Below are 14,018 nucleotides of genomic sequence, written 5' to 3'. Positions count from 1 at the left end.
CTAGCTATTCACGATATTATATTTAAAGTTTACTTACCATTTCTACGTCAGATTTCCCAATCCTTCAAGAGAAGTCTGTTATTTTTTAATATGAAATTAATTAATTCAAAGGGAATAAATATATCTGTGGACTAAACTAATCACACCAGCAAGCTTTATCCTACAGCAATCACACATTTGGAAAACCACATTTTAATTTTTTCCCAGAAATGAAGGTAAAATTCTTAATCTAAAAAAAAAAAAAATCAAAGGATGAAATAAGAGCAATAGCAAAGGAAACAAAGGTGAAGAAATGTGATTTAGAAAGCAGGAAGCCATTTCACAATGTATACAAGTATCAAGCCATTATGTTTTATATCTGAAACTAATACTATATGTTAATTTTTAAAAGAAAGAAAGTAGTTGGCAAGCCACAGATATTCAAAACAATCATATAAAAGGTTTTCATGATTGGAGTCTAACACTCCCCTACGCTGCAGCACTTCTGATGGTCCTGTAAGAAAACAGAAACGTTCTTTCTTACGGTTAGTCTTCTCTCACTTTCCAGTATTTCCTTCTGTTTATCACTCTTGAGGGAGCAAAAACGAAGGACTAGTTGGATTTCCTTCTAATGGTCAAATTCACTAGAGCACCGGTTCTCAAACTTTATCAAACATTAGCTCATTGCAGAGTTTGTTAAACCCAGCTTCTTGGGGCCTCCCCGTGTTTCTGATCTAGCAGACCTTGGGTGGCACCCCCAAATTTGTATTTCCAGGAAACTCCCAATTGGTTGGGCATTGTTGGTTAGACTTCGAGAAGCACTATATTAAGGCTTCCAAGAAGGTCTATTTACAAGTATGACCGTTGCAATTCACGTTCAGAAAAGTTTACAACTACAAAAATAAAAGCTACACACTCCCACACGAAGGCCAAAGGCTACAGACATGTCCGATGAGTCCGCATACACTTGTTTTACCTGTATTATAAAGCTTTTGTGTCATTTCAACACCTACCTAAACTGTTTCAGCCAACCAATTCCTTAGAAAAGGTCAAGTTCCAAGTTGAGAAACACGTATTAGCCAATTGTCTGCCAGATATCTGGGCCTCCTCTTGATTAAGAAAATACCTCTGGATAAACAGCAAGGTCTTAGGGCGTAGCACAGGGGACTATATTCAGTGGCTTGTGGTAACCTGTAGTGAAAAAGAATATGAAAAAGAATATACATATATATCTATATGTACATGTATAATTGAATCACTATGCTGTACACCAGAAACTAATACAACGTTGTAAACCAACTATACTTAAATTTTTTTTAAGTTAAAAAAAAATGCCTCCCACGTTCACTTCAAATTACAGAAATGTCAGAGCATCATTTTTAAGATTGTTTGCATAAATAACGTAAAGCTGCTTGGGACAGGACTCGGAACTACACACGTCAGCGCCCGTGAAAAAACAAACCCAACGAAAACAGAAGGTGAAACTCCGCCCTCCACCGCCCGGGTACCTGGATCAGGCTCCAGGCTTCCTGCAGTCGGCGGACTGCGCCCAGGGGGCGTGACTGAGCCCAGGGGGCGTGTCCGAACGCGCACCGCCCACGTGACCGCTGAGAGACCCGCGCAGCCAAGTCGCGCGATTTGCCGTCATATCAGCTTATGCCGCCGGCCGCTGATTGGCTGGCAGCGCGGGCCGCCCGGAGCGTGGGGGTCAGGCCACGCCTCTCCCTACCTTGCGCGCCTGCTGACAGCCCTGCTACCTGCGGGAGTCTAGTGGACGCAGCGGCCACGGCCACGGCCCCGCAGCGGCCGAGGCGGCGGCGGACCTTCTCTAGGTAGGGACGACGGAAGGGTGCGGGAAAGGAGGCGGAGTACATCTGAGCGGGACGGGAGAGGAGATGGAGAAAAGTGGGTGGGGAGACACTGGCCGGACGCACCCGGGTCGGGAAGCCGAGAGTGCGTCGGCCCCGCTTCGCCAGCCTCCCGCGGGCGTTTGTTGACTGCCTCCTAGATGAAAGGCGCTGGGCAGGCGCTGGGGCTCTGGCGGCGAAACTGGGCCTGAGGACTACGGCGCTGACCAGGAGCAGAGACGAGCAGGTAGCCGGGTGTCTTGAAAACAACCTGCGAGGCGAGAGCTGTGATCGGGCGAGTGCGGGGCCGCAGGGGACGCACGCCGGCCCGGCGGGGGCGGGGAGGGGCGGGTGGGAGGCCGGTAGCGCTGGAGACCTCAGGTTAGGGGCCTCTGCCCTGCCAGAGGGAATATTTTAGGACGCTGAGGATGCTTGGACCTGAACAAAACACACACGTGTGGATGGGCGTGAAGAAAATGAAATGCTTGATGTTGGCTATCGCGAAATCTCTTCTCCAGGGGAAGTCTGTCCACTGAACAGCAGTGCTTTACTTGAGACAGACTTCCCCCTGTTCTTGGAGGATTTTTTTTTTTTTTCTTTTAAGGGGCAAAGGAATTAAGCTGAAGGACTGGTCATTAATCTGTGACCTGATCATCGCAGTGCAAGCCCCTGTCATTGCAATGTAATTAGGGTAGAGGGACAACAATCCACAGTTTGAGAAGACCAGAAGGGGAGGGAAACGATCTATTGTTTTCGCTTACAAATAGGAAGAATCGTGTCTGCTAGAATCCCTGTGTAACAGCGGAGTAAATTTGGAGGTGGTGTAGGAGGTAGTTTTCAAACTGGAAAGTTTGTGGTAGCTAGATATTTAGCCAAACCTTTTAGCAGGTTATGTGTCTTTGTATCAGCATCGATTATTTTTCCTTTTTTGGTTTCTAATGATTAGCATTTAAAAAACAGTAAATCCGTGACCCTTGCTCATTTACAGAGTGCTTTTCCATTCGTTATGTGATACAATTACCATGGGATACTCAGAATTCCCCAGTCTGCATGCATAAATAATATAATGTAGTAGCTAAGTGGGATCCAGGGTCGAATCAGGTATCAAGTCCCGTGGGTTATCTTACTCCTAAAGCTCTGATGAATGTGTCTCTTCTTAGCACTATTGCCTGAGGTCAGGTGGTCATCTTCTCTAGGTGAGTCTACCAGCAACCTAACTCTCTGCTTCTCATCAGTACAATCTGGAATTTTTTTTTAATGAAATATGGGTTTAATTATACCTCTTTCCTGCTCAGAAATCTTGAGTGTCTCCCAGTCGTGTATGAGGGAAAGTCCAAATTCTTTAGCAGGACAGTAGATCTCTTCACAAGTCTAACACCAATTTCCTTTGACCAGATTCATCCTCCAACATTTTTCCCCCTCTCCTTCAGCCCATCACACTGTTCAGCACCCACAAACTACATCTCATGAGCCATGAACATAGCATGACTTTCCTTGCCTTTGCAGTTCTTATTTCTATTTGAAGTAGTGACCCCTAATCTTTTCTTTCTGGTAATGCCCTTCAAAGCCCAAATCAAAGGATTTCACTATAAAGCCTTCTCCCGTAAGCTGACATAGTTGTGTTGTCTTTTCTGATTTCATAGAATTTGCGTATATACCCGTATTACAGCACTGGTCATATCGGTGTAATTATTTGTTTCCATAGTTACCTTACCTTTAAGGTGGATTTAGACTATATCTTTTTATAATCTTTATGTTCATTACCTAGTGTATTGCTTGATATTTGTTATTTGAGTGAACTAACAGTATATGATGAAAGACATGTCAGTATCTGGCATTTGGCATTTGTTAATTAAAAATTTCTTTTCATGTCAATGTGAGAAAAAAAAAAACTTTGCAACTCATAGCACAAACAAGGCGCCAAATGCCCTAATAAGTAAAAAATTTCTGGAATTTGATTTTAAGAGACTGAAAACTCTGTGGCAATTTCCAGAATTATTTTCTATTGCTGTTTTTCAAAAGTTTCAGTTGTAGACAAGGGATGTTTTAGAACTCTGGACACATTTTCTTCTACAAACAGTGCAGTGAGGAACGAGGGAGTAGATCATAAATGATAGATTCAGTGGTTGGCTCACAAAAGCTGACCAGAAAGGTGCTGAATTATATACAGGATCATGAGCCTAGAATTGACCAAAGGTTTTCAAAAGTGCAAGCAACTGAAACAGGAGTTGGCAAACTTTGCTTTTAAAGGACTGGATGATAAATGTTCTAGGCTTTGTGAGCCATCCGGTCTCTGTTGCAGTGACTCAACCTTAACTTTGTAGTAGAGAAGCAGCCATAGACAGTATGTAAACATCTGGACATAATTGTGTTCCAACAAGGCTTCTTTATAGAAACAGGCTCCGGGTTTGGCCCATGGGCCACAGTTTGCCAGCCCCTGACTCGAGGAGAAGAATACATGTATTCTAGTTCTCAGTGCCAAGAATACATCTCCCTTTGTTCTGTCAGTGGGGAGGCTTTTTCTTCCATCCTAAGAACAGATAGTCCCTGACTTCTGTGGTTGTGGTCGCCGCATGGATACCCTTTAGAGAATTCATCTAAAGTCTCAGCGCTGAAGCAAAAATCTCTTGAAATATGAGTCCTTTTGGGAGAGGTACCACTGAAACATGCAGATAAAGGAGTAAACCATTTACCTGAGTACGTAGTGCCCTGTGTTTCACCCCTTTGCTATTTGCCATGTTGCAATAGGATATAGTAGAAAAGAAAACTAAGTTGTAATTAGATCTGGATTTAGGTCACTTACCAGCTTGACCCTAGAGAAGAAACTTTGTGGGACTCAGTTTCTCTAACCAAGCTTTAGTGTCCCCATGTAGAATATGAAGAGATTGGGCTAGCAATGATGTTTAAGACCTCTTCTGGCTCTAAAGATGGCCTTTGGGATTCTGGTAGCAGCAGGCTTGTACTGCACATGCTTATTAAAGCACGAACCTCATATATAGGTTTTCTGAAAAAGTTTTGCTTTGAGAAGTGTCACCATAGGTAAATAATTGTTATATATGTTTATCCTTTAGGGGCTAAAATGGATCTTGTACTCAGTGCTGCAGATTATTATTTTTTTACACCGTACGTATATCCAGCCACGTGGCCAGAGGATGACATCTTTCGACAAACTATTAGTCTCCTGATTGTAACAAATTTTGGTGCTTATAACCTTTATTTCTTCTTTGCAACACTGAATTATTATTTTGTCTATGATCATTCATTAATGAAACACCCACAGTTTTTAAAGGTAAGTGCTTTTCTTATCTATTTTTTAACTACTGAGACAATAAAAATAACAATGTGATGTGTTTATGAGATTTTCAGATTAAACTAATTATAATCTTTAGAGTTTCTGGATGGGTTAGATAGTTTTGGTAGGGCTAATTCCCTCTCTCCTTTAATTTAAACAAATAAATAAACCCTACTTTTTTTTTGAACTACAAACCTGATCTTGCTAGATACATAGACAAGAATTTCTTTGCTAATAGTGATGAATAAGTAAGCATATACATTTATGTAATTGTTTTAATATTTGACGAACTGAAGCATGTTTTTACTATGTACGTGTTTTTTTGACTAGACATACGACCCAAACTCAGCAGACTTAGACTTGTTAACAGTCACTTTTCTATTTCAGTTATTTGTTTTTGTCAGTCACTCCGAGGACTGAAAACAAAAATAAAGAGGGTTCAGGATGGAAGTTAACTATGAAAGAAACGATTATTCCGTAAATAGAAATTTCAACTAGAGATTTTGTGGGGAGAAAAAAAAGTTGCAGAATTTAAAATATTTGTTGCATTTGCTTGGTACAAAAGGACTTACACATCCAATCCAGAACCATTTGATGTTAGCTTTGTTTAACACTAGATTTTGTGATTTGTAAGTATCGGAAACTTCATTTTCAGAATCAGGTGTATCGAGAGATCAAGCATTCTGTCCAGTCGATGCCATGGATAAGCATTCCCACGGTTTTGCTGTTCCTGCTGGAGGTGAGAGGTTACAGCAAATTATATGATGGCATAGGAGAGTTTCCATCTGGTGAGTATACAGTAAAAATTTCAGGCACAGATTGCTTTCTCCAAACAGCCAAATCTGCCTTTCTTCTTCTTTTAAAATAATTGTAAATTGTTCAGTTGTTTTCAGTGTTCTACTCTTAAGCATTTGTGTCTTGCCACACATACATGTGCATTTCTTTAATTGCATCTATCAGTTTTAAAGTCTCTGTTGTAGATGATATTGTGCCCAGGGGAAGATTGGTGTGATCAGAGCTAGACCCTTGAATTTGTTTCCTATTATCTTTATTGAATTCAAACATCAAAAAAAAAAAAAATCGTACATGATATTTATAGAAAATCAGAAAACACAGATTTTTAAAAATCCATTATCCTGCTGCCTAGAAACTGTAACTCTTTTGATGTGCAGCCTTCTGTTTTCCTATGCCTGTATACTTCGTTATTTATGCCACAGAGATGAAACCCTGCTATGCATGCTGGTTTGGACTCTTGATTTTTTTTTTTTTTCTCTTAGCAATGTATATGCCCATATTCTCCTGTCAGTAAATAGTGACATTATACAGAATATTACTTACAGTGTCGCCTTGTATGGATAACCATAGTTTAAATGATCTGTAAGTTTTAGACCTTTAGATTATTCCTTGCTTTTCTATTATAAACAGTACTGCAGTGACTAAACAAAATTTTTGTGAAATTCTAGTATTATTTCATCAAGATACATTTCTGTATTAGAAAGAAAGAATAATAGTTAACATTTATTGCGTGTTAACATGCAGCGGCCACAGTTCTAAGCTGTTCACATGAATCAATCCATTTTACCCTATGTAAATTCTGTGACGTAGGCACTATGATTATGCGGCTTTTATACGTGAGTAAATTAAGTGTATGGAGAGTTTCAGTAACTTGCTGAGCTCACTTAACGAGTAAGTGGTGGGTCTGGAACTGGAACCCAAGTTAGCTGGCACCAGCACTCTGCTCTCTGAGTAACAGTTTAGTTATTTAACGGAAGGACCAAAAATTATACACCAGGGTGATGAATTGGCTAGGCCTTGAAAGGTGGATAGGACTATGAATAAAAATGAAAGGAGAGAGGCCATTCTGGATAGTGTGAGTAAAGGGACAGAGGTAAGACTTTCAGGATGTCTGGAGGACATGAAATGAACCAGCCTGGTCAGTACACAAACAGATAAGTTGGAAAGATCAGAAGGGATTGGGTTATGGAGTAAATGCTAGGCTTAAGGTATTTCATGGAAAATAAAATTCTAAGCAGGAGAGACAATATGTAAAGACATGTTTTATGAAGATGAATATGAAGGAAAAATAGATAACATTATTATCAAACATTTAAATAATAAAGATGCCATAGGAGTGTACTTGCTTCTGTTGTTTGAGGTGGGGAACTTGACATTTTTGTGAGAGGGCAATGAGCAGATCGCAGAGAGCCAAGGGGGATGGAGACTGTAATGTATGGAATTAACCAAAGCAGGCAGTTTACAGCGTTTGGGTCTAGGATTGCATTTTGTCATCTTAGGTGGACATGTAAAATGTAAACTGTGACTCTGGGAGCCGAGTCTTGATTCTGCTGTATCTTGTTGTCTCTCGTAGGCTGGATTCACCTCATTGTCAGTGTGCTGTCCTTCCTCTTTTTCACTGACATGATGATCTACTGGATCCACAGAGGCCTGCATCATAGACTCCTGTACAAGGTAGTCACTTGCAGGGGAACCTGTGCATCTCAGCGATGCGTAATTATAAATTCTGTCTTCATTTCCGGGAATTTCCTCTAACTTACTAAATAACCAGTAGCCATAGGTATGACTGCTACCAGGTACATTTTGTTTGTATTCTTCTTGATGGGTCTGGAGGGGCTGTGCTAAAATTTTACCACTTGGGGGTAAAGAAGGAGGGCATTTTGTAAAGTAATTTGCTAAATTAAAAGGGATTTTGTTTTAGTTAGATCATTTCAGCAACACGAGTATGAAAAGCTAAGTTGAGCGTCATGCTGGGCAAAGTGTGTGGCATTAATGTGGTGTCCTTTCCTTCCATAGCACTTACACAAACCCCATCATATCTGGAAGATTCCTACTCCTTTTGCAAGTCACGCTTTTCACCCTATGGACGGCTTCCTTCAGAGTCTCCCTTACCACATATACCCTTTTGTCTTTCCGTTACACAAGGTCGTTTATTTAGGTTTGTACATCTTTGTCAATGTCTGGACAATTTCCATTCACGATGGTGACTTTCGTGTTCCCGAAATCTTAAAGCCAATTATTAATGGCTCAGCTCATCACACAGACCACCACATGTTCTTTGACTATAACTATGGACAGTATTTCACATTGTGGGATAGAATTGGAGGCTCGTTCAAAAACCCCTCCTCCTTTGAAGGGACTGGGCCACTTACTTATGTGAAAAAGATGACAGAAGAAAAGTGCAACAGCCGTGCAGGAAATGGTTGTAAAAATGGAAAATCATTCAGTGGAGACTTTACAAAGACTGAATAGATTATTGCCCAGTTATTGAATATTTTTAATTAAGGAAAGTAATCTATGTACAAACAGCCAAGAGGCATAGCACAGAAACATTTGAAAGTCAGTGTTGTGGGCACTGCTGAGGAACGATCATAGTGGTAGATCCAGGGAACATGCTGTGAACACCAAGATTTTAAACCCCTGCTTAAAATACTGGATGCTGGTCTAAGGGACAAGTGTCTTTCTAGCCAACAGGTCTGTAATTTGTGTAGCCTCAACGATCTTTTACAAGGTAGAGGATAAGTTATTGAGAGGACTAGGTTATGTTCTTTTGCCTTAATTCATCCATATTCATTAAGTGCTAAGACTAAACACCATAACAAAGAAATACTAATAAAAAGACAATTCCTTGTTTCACAATGATTACATATTCAGAATCAGTATGGTAATGATGATATGTTGTGCTTTGTCCAAGTGGAGACCTCAGTGTGGAAAAAAATCCCAATAGAACATATTAGTGACTGGATGACTTGATTATTAGCAGGTGTAATTAGATGATCGTCTCCCTACACAGAAAACGCTCATTCTCTGGGGGCATTGTCAAAGATTGCATTTTCCCAATGAATAACTGAATTGGAATTTTAAAAAATATTAATGCTACCACAATTTAATCCAGACTGGGGTTATTTAGAGATTTCGATGGTTATTGTTTTAAACCATTATTTAGTAAGTATAAAGTCATGTGTATCTGATTATATTTAGAAAGGGAAATTTGATGCCCAGATAATGTGTTTGACACTCTACTGGTTTTCCGATTCTGTTGATGCACTGCACTTTTGATGTTTCAAAGTTACAATCCTGTAATTTTCTGTAGAAGGAAGTGATTGCCAGATATTTAGGCCTGTCACTGAAGATCAGTTTTGAAATCTTATTTTCCCTCCTCTGTCTTCACTTTTCCCCACTTCCTCTGCAAAAAGATTTAATGGATACTTCCATAAAGAACTGTTATGTGTTGTAACATAAATATATTGGGAAAATACGGTTTGCAAAGGCATTCTATAAACTATTTATGTAAAATCAATAAAAGTTGATTATGACGGATTAACGTGTATCCATTAAAATATTATAACAGCACAGAGTATTCTTTGTACAAATTTCATGTCAGTTTGAAACCACAGAAATGCTGTGGATTGTCAGTACTTCTAGAGTATCTCCAAGTGCTTGATGTCAAAGGGAGAAAGAAGGGGGTTATCACTTTCTTTTTGTATTTCACATCTTTTATTAGAGTTGAGTGTTTTAGCAAGAGACCAGTCATAAAATTTAATGCTTGGGATCGGGAAGAAAATGTTGTTTCTCTGTCTGAGTCACTGTTACAGTTGCTTTGCTTCAGCATAGCAGCGTGCCAGTTAGTGCTAAATGCGGCTGAGTGCTTTCCACTAGTCCCTGCAGACCCTCTGCCCCACTTTGCCCAAGAAGAAGAAGGAAATTCAGGAGAAATAAGCTTTGTTTCCCATAATAATGAAACCTAATATTTATTGAGCTTTTACCTTGATCAGCCTCTGTTTAAAGTCCTTGACATAAGGACACTGGGAGCCAGTTGTGTAACTTTTCCAAGGTTATTTCTCTCCCGTGTAAACATCCAGTGTGGATGCTTCTGGTCAGCGGACAGTTTCCAGGGTCATCTGACAGGTGGACTCCTTCCGTCCCAGGCTCTGCCGTTCTCCTGGTCCTCAGAGGCTTCTCTGTGAAGGAGCCTGCGGGGTGGGGGAGGGAGTGCACTGGGGAGGATTTGTAGGGGTTGGGCCTGGAAGTGAAGTTGTGCATAACCCTCACCCATGTTCCTTTGGACAAAACTGAAGTCATACAGCCCATCTAACTCGAAGAGATGCTGGGAACTGTATCTGTGTGCCTGGGACGGACAGGGTAGCCAGTTGCCTGAACAGCTAGCCATTTTGCCCTCCCCATATAATTTACTACTCTTGCTGAGGTCCCAATAAAGGTAGGGAAGGGATGAGTGAGCCCAGAAGAGTTTCAGCTTATCTATCACTGTATGTCTTAGTGCCCTTAATTCTGTAACTTGAGTAATGAGTGTTAAACTTTCCTCTAGATCCTTACCGCTAGCTAATAGAAAGGACATAATTTATGGGGAGAGGGAATCTTCCTCAAAGGTGTTGGTAATAAATTAGTCTCTGCCCTCCCACTGTTTTTCTTAAGTTCTAATTTTATTAAGCAGTACTATATTATAAGTAGTCAGACCACTTTTTTTTTTTAACACAATCACCACATTGTCCTGTTCTCCATTAGAAGAATTCAGACAGTGTTAGTGGAAGTGAGGATCTAAACACCTTCACATGGGGGTATCATGTGAAAGACTTTTCCGCTTGACTTTGCAACCTTTTGTAATTATAGGACAGAAAGGGAAAATGAAGGTTGCATTTTGCGCTTTTATGGTAGACGTTGGGAAATGGATGGAGGTGATACAGAACATTTTAAAACTATAAGATAATGCATTTGTGTTGTTTTAAGGCAAAAAAAAAAAACCCCAAAAACCCAACCCAGAGGCTTTTATTGAGTCGTCTTTGCTGCCTTTGACCCTGTCTCCCTGTCTCTGAATGCAGTGAAATCCCAACTTCTCGTTGCCCTGTATCATTTTTTTTCTCCCATCTTCAAGAAGTCAGGGACAGATTGACTGAGAATTATGAGTTCAGTTTTTGATACATGATGTTTACAGGCAGATTGTTTAAATAGAGATGATGTCTGGGAGGAAGATGGAAGTAGACAAGTCAGAACAGAGATTTGGGATTAACCCAGTGAGAAGAAAAGTTTGCGAGCAGTGAGATTGCCAAAGGCAGCATGGAAAAAGATCCAAAGAAACTAAAGGGAAAAGAGCTTCCTTACCTTGTTTTTCTAACATCTTCAAACTCAGAACCTTGACTGGCAGTCATATCAGCCTTTACTGCTTTCTGTCATTGTTACGTGTACCCTTTTTTATTCTAGACCTCACCCAGATTCTTTCAAAATATAGACCACGTGTCAATCGTTATTGTGTTAAACCTATGTCCTTACAAAACACCGAAGACATGGTTGATAAATACTTTGCTGAATGAATTAATGAAATGGTGGAAATGTCACTCTCTTCAGTGATTAATGAACCCCCACTAGGCGCCAAACACGGCACTAGGTGCAAATATTTAATATGCGGAATCTTAAATGCTGTCTTTTTGGCCAACAACTCATTTCTCATTTATTCATTAGCTGCCATTTGCTGAGTGCCTTAGGGGAGGCAGAAGGGGAAATAAAGAGGAATCAAAGATGGTCCTCACATTAAGGATGGACACAGGGGAGAGGATAGCTCAGTGGTAGAGTGTCTGCCTAGCATGCACAAGATTTTAGATTCAATCCCCAGTACCTCCAGTTAAAAAAAAAAAGGGTAGACTCTCTCCTCTTTTCCCTCACTCAGAGTCATACCTTCCACTGGAAACAAAACCCACCAGTTCCCTGGATTCTGACCATACATGAATCAATAATACAAGCACTGATTAGAGAGTTGAATGAATCTGGTGGAGCTATTATATAACAGTGCTCTAGGTACAAAAAAAAAAGGGGGGAGATCCTCAAAATTATTGGTTGATTACACCAAGAAATGACAAGCCTAGAAGGATATTAACTTTAGCTGGAGTGTAATTCTTCTGAGAGGAATTATAGCTGCTCAGAGCTTTAAACAGTTTTGAGTCCTGTCTGCCATTTGCTGAATGTATGCCCTTGATTTCTCCATCTGCAAGTTGATGAAAATACTGCCTACGTAATAAGATTCAATAAGTTAGAAACACTCAATTCAATGTTAACAGAGCCCATTACTCATGTAAATTGTGCTTAATGCCTCTTCTTTCTAGGTTCAGTGGTTATCGTCATCACACACAGGGTCAGCCCTCAATAGAAATCAGCTGCAGGGGGAGGAAAGTCTAGATACTTTGATCTTAAAATTGGAGGCTAGAAGACGGGAGGTGAACTAGAGACAGGGGGTACCGAGGAAAATCATAAGGACAACTAAAATCAATTATTTACCATAAATATTCTTTATAAGAGTTGTAAAATATCTAAATTACTCGTTGCTAAATAATTTTAAAATGCATTGCTGTAAGTTGTAAGGCCAGTTTGTAAGATTTTGAGATAAAGTAAAAGAAAATTAACTTCCCTGAAAAGTAAATTTATTAAGAAAGGCAAGAAGGAAGTGGTGTGTGAAACTTACTGTCAATGTGCTCTACTGTCAAGGCAGTATTTTGGTATGGAAAGAAAAATATTTAAAATAATTATTTTAATCAATATTTTAAATTGAACATTTACTTTATTAAAACACATTTAAAACAGTGCTTCTTAAATCTCTAAGTGCAACTTGGAGATCTTTTTATTAAAATATAAATACAGTAAAATGTGTATGAAAATAAGAGAAATGATGTTTTCAGTTCTTTGATTAACAAAATCACAAATTTGACTGAATTCTCCTAAATATTTAACACCATTTGCATATTTGATTAATCACATTCTCTTAAACATTTGATAAGAGATTTAATGTATCTGATTCATGCCCCTAAAAGGCAGGTGTATACTGGACAGATTTTTCTAAGCTCTTTAACAACTCATGGTTCAACTATACTCACACATAATCATACTTAAACACAAAATAGCATAAATGATATCAAAAGTTAGTCCCTCAACTTTAAAATATTCATGCATAATTTTATAAATAGACTTTTCTTCACTTTTTGTGTCATTTTGTTATGTCTTCCTCTATTTTAAGATTATAGTTTTACGAAGCCATTTACTTTAGATGAAAAGTTGCCCCTGTGACATGTGCTACCAAAGAAACAAATAGGAACCTAGAAACCTAGTTCGCATTCCTGTATTTGCAGTTAATTGAAGTGACATTTGCTTGCCCCTTCATTTGGATTTTTTTTCTTTTATTCAACTTAATGGAAATACAATTTACATAACAATAAAATGTACCCATTTTAGCGGTACAGTTTAGTGAGCTTTTACAAATGTCTACACTCTGTAACCACCATCCCCATAAAGACATAGAACGATTTCTTCACCAGAAAGTTTTAGCTCCCTTTGCAATCTCTCCCCAGCCCTAGGTAACTACTGATCTGCTTTCTGTCACTGGAGATTTATTTCATGTCAACTGAATCAGACAGTAGGTGCTCGTGTGTTTAGTTTCTTTAGCTTGCCACGTTTTGAGATTCATTCATGCTTCTGTAGTTTGCTCGTCTTGATTGCCGAATAGTATTCCATTACAGTCTATCACAATTTGTCTGTCTGTGTCTCTGTTGATGGATATTTGAGTTATATCTAGTGTGAGTTTATGAATAAAACTGCTACAAACACATGTGTACACGTCTCTGGATGGATCTCTGTTTCCATTTCTCCTCGCTGAACACTTGTTAGCAGAAATGCCAGGTCCTCTGGTAGGTGTATGTTTAACATTATAAGCATGTGTCAAACTGTTTTCCCAAGAGGTTGTACCATTTTGCATCTCTGCTACCAGTAATGAGAATTTCATTTCCTACGTATCCTCACTAAAACTCAGCATGACCAGTCTTTATTTTTAGCCAGTCTAGTGGGCGTGAAGTAGTGTCTCATTGTGGCTTAATTTGCATTTTTCTAGG

The 14,018-nt window shown here is 39.5% G+C and overlaps 1 protein-coding gene and 1 long non-coding RNA gene across 6 annotated transcripts in view; one reads left to right on the top strand and one right to left on the bottom strand.

The window, feature by feature from the left end:
* LOC116661104 overlaps positions 1-1,577 on the bottom strand; it is a 47,219-nt gene extending 45,642 nt beyond the window's left edge. For all 4 annotated transcript variants that reach the window (XR_004316849.1, XR_004316846.1, XR_004316847.1 and 1 more), the window contains exons 1-2: positions 1,488-1,577; positions 993-1,170 (exon numbers count right to left, since the gene is read on the bottom strand). This is a non-coding gene — a long non-coding RNA (uncharacterized LOC116661104). The remainder of the gene's footprint in view (positions 1-992; positions 1,171-1,487) is intronic.
* A 78-nt stretch (positions 1,578-1,655) lies between these two features.
* SC5D (sterol-C5-desaturase) lies at positions 1,656-9,483 on the top strand. 2 transcript variants are annotated; one of them, XM_032472309.1, is made up of 6 exons: positions 1,664-1,811; positions 1,988-2,073; positions 4,898-5,115; positions 5,774-5,906; positions 7,487-7,587; positions 7,930-9,483. In XM_032472309.1, exons 3-6 carry the CDS (start codon positions 4,906-4,908, stop codon positions 8,383-8,385), a joined length of 900 nt encoding a protein of 299 aa, XP_032328200.1. In that variant the 5' UTR covers positions 1,664-1,811; positions 1,988-2,073; positions 4,898-4,905; the 3' UTR covers positions 8,386-9,483. The 2 variants fall into 2 exon arrangements, with proteins under 2 accessions (XP_032328201.1, XP_032328200.1); XM_032472310.1 differs by lacking the exon at positions 1,988-2,073 and having other exon boundaries at positions 1,656-1,811.
* Positions 9,484-14,018: the final 4,535 nt, after the last annotated feature.

This window comes from Camelus ferus, chromosome 33 (assembly GCF_009834535.1).
Source record: "Camelus ferus isolate YT-003-E chromosome 33, BCGSAC_Cfer_1.0, whole genome shotgun sequence".
In the NCBI taxonomy this organism is placed as follows: domain Eukaryota; kingdom Metazoa; phylum Chordata; class Mammalia; order Artiodactyla; family Camelidae; genus Camelus; species Camelus ferus.
Note: the sequence above shows the minus strand (reverse complement) of the source record. Positions and strands in the feature narration are given on the sequence as shown.

Excerpts from the sequence above, each read along its gene's own strand:
- SC5D (XM_032472310.1), top strand. The coding sequence starts at position 4,906 with ATGGATCTTGTACTCAGTGCTGCAGATTATTATTTTTTTACACCGTAC. Across the intron at positions 5,907-7,486 it reads CATAGGAGAGTTTCCATCTG|GCTGGATTCACCTCATTGTC; the intron begins GTGAGTATACAG and ends TGTCTCTCGTAG. Across the intron at positions 7,588-7,929 it reads ATCATAGACTCCTGTACAAG|CACTTACACAAACCCCATCA; the intron begins GTAGTCACTTGC and ends TTCCTTCCATAG.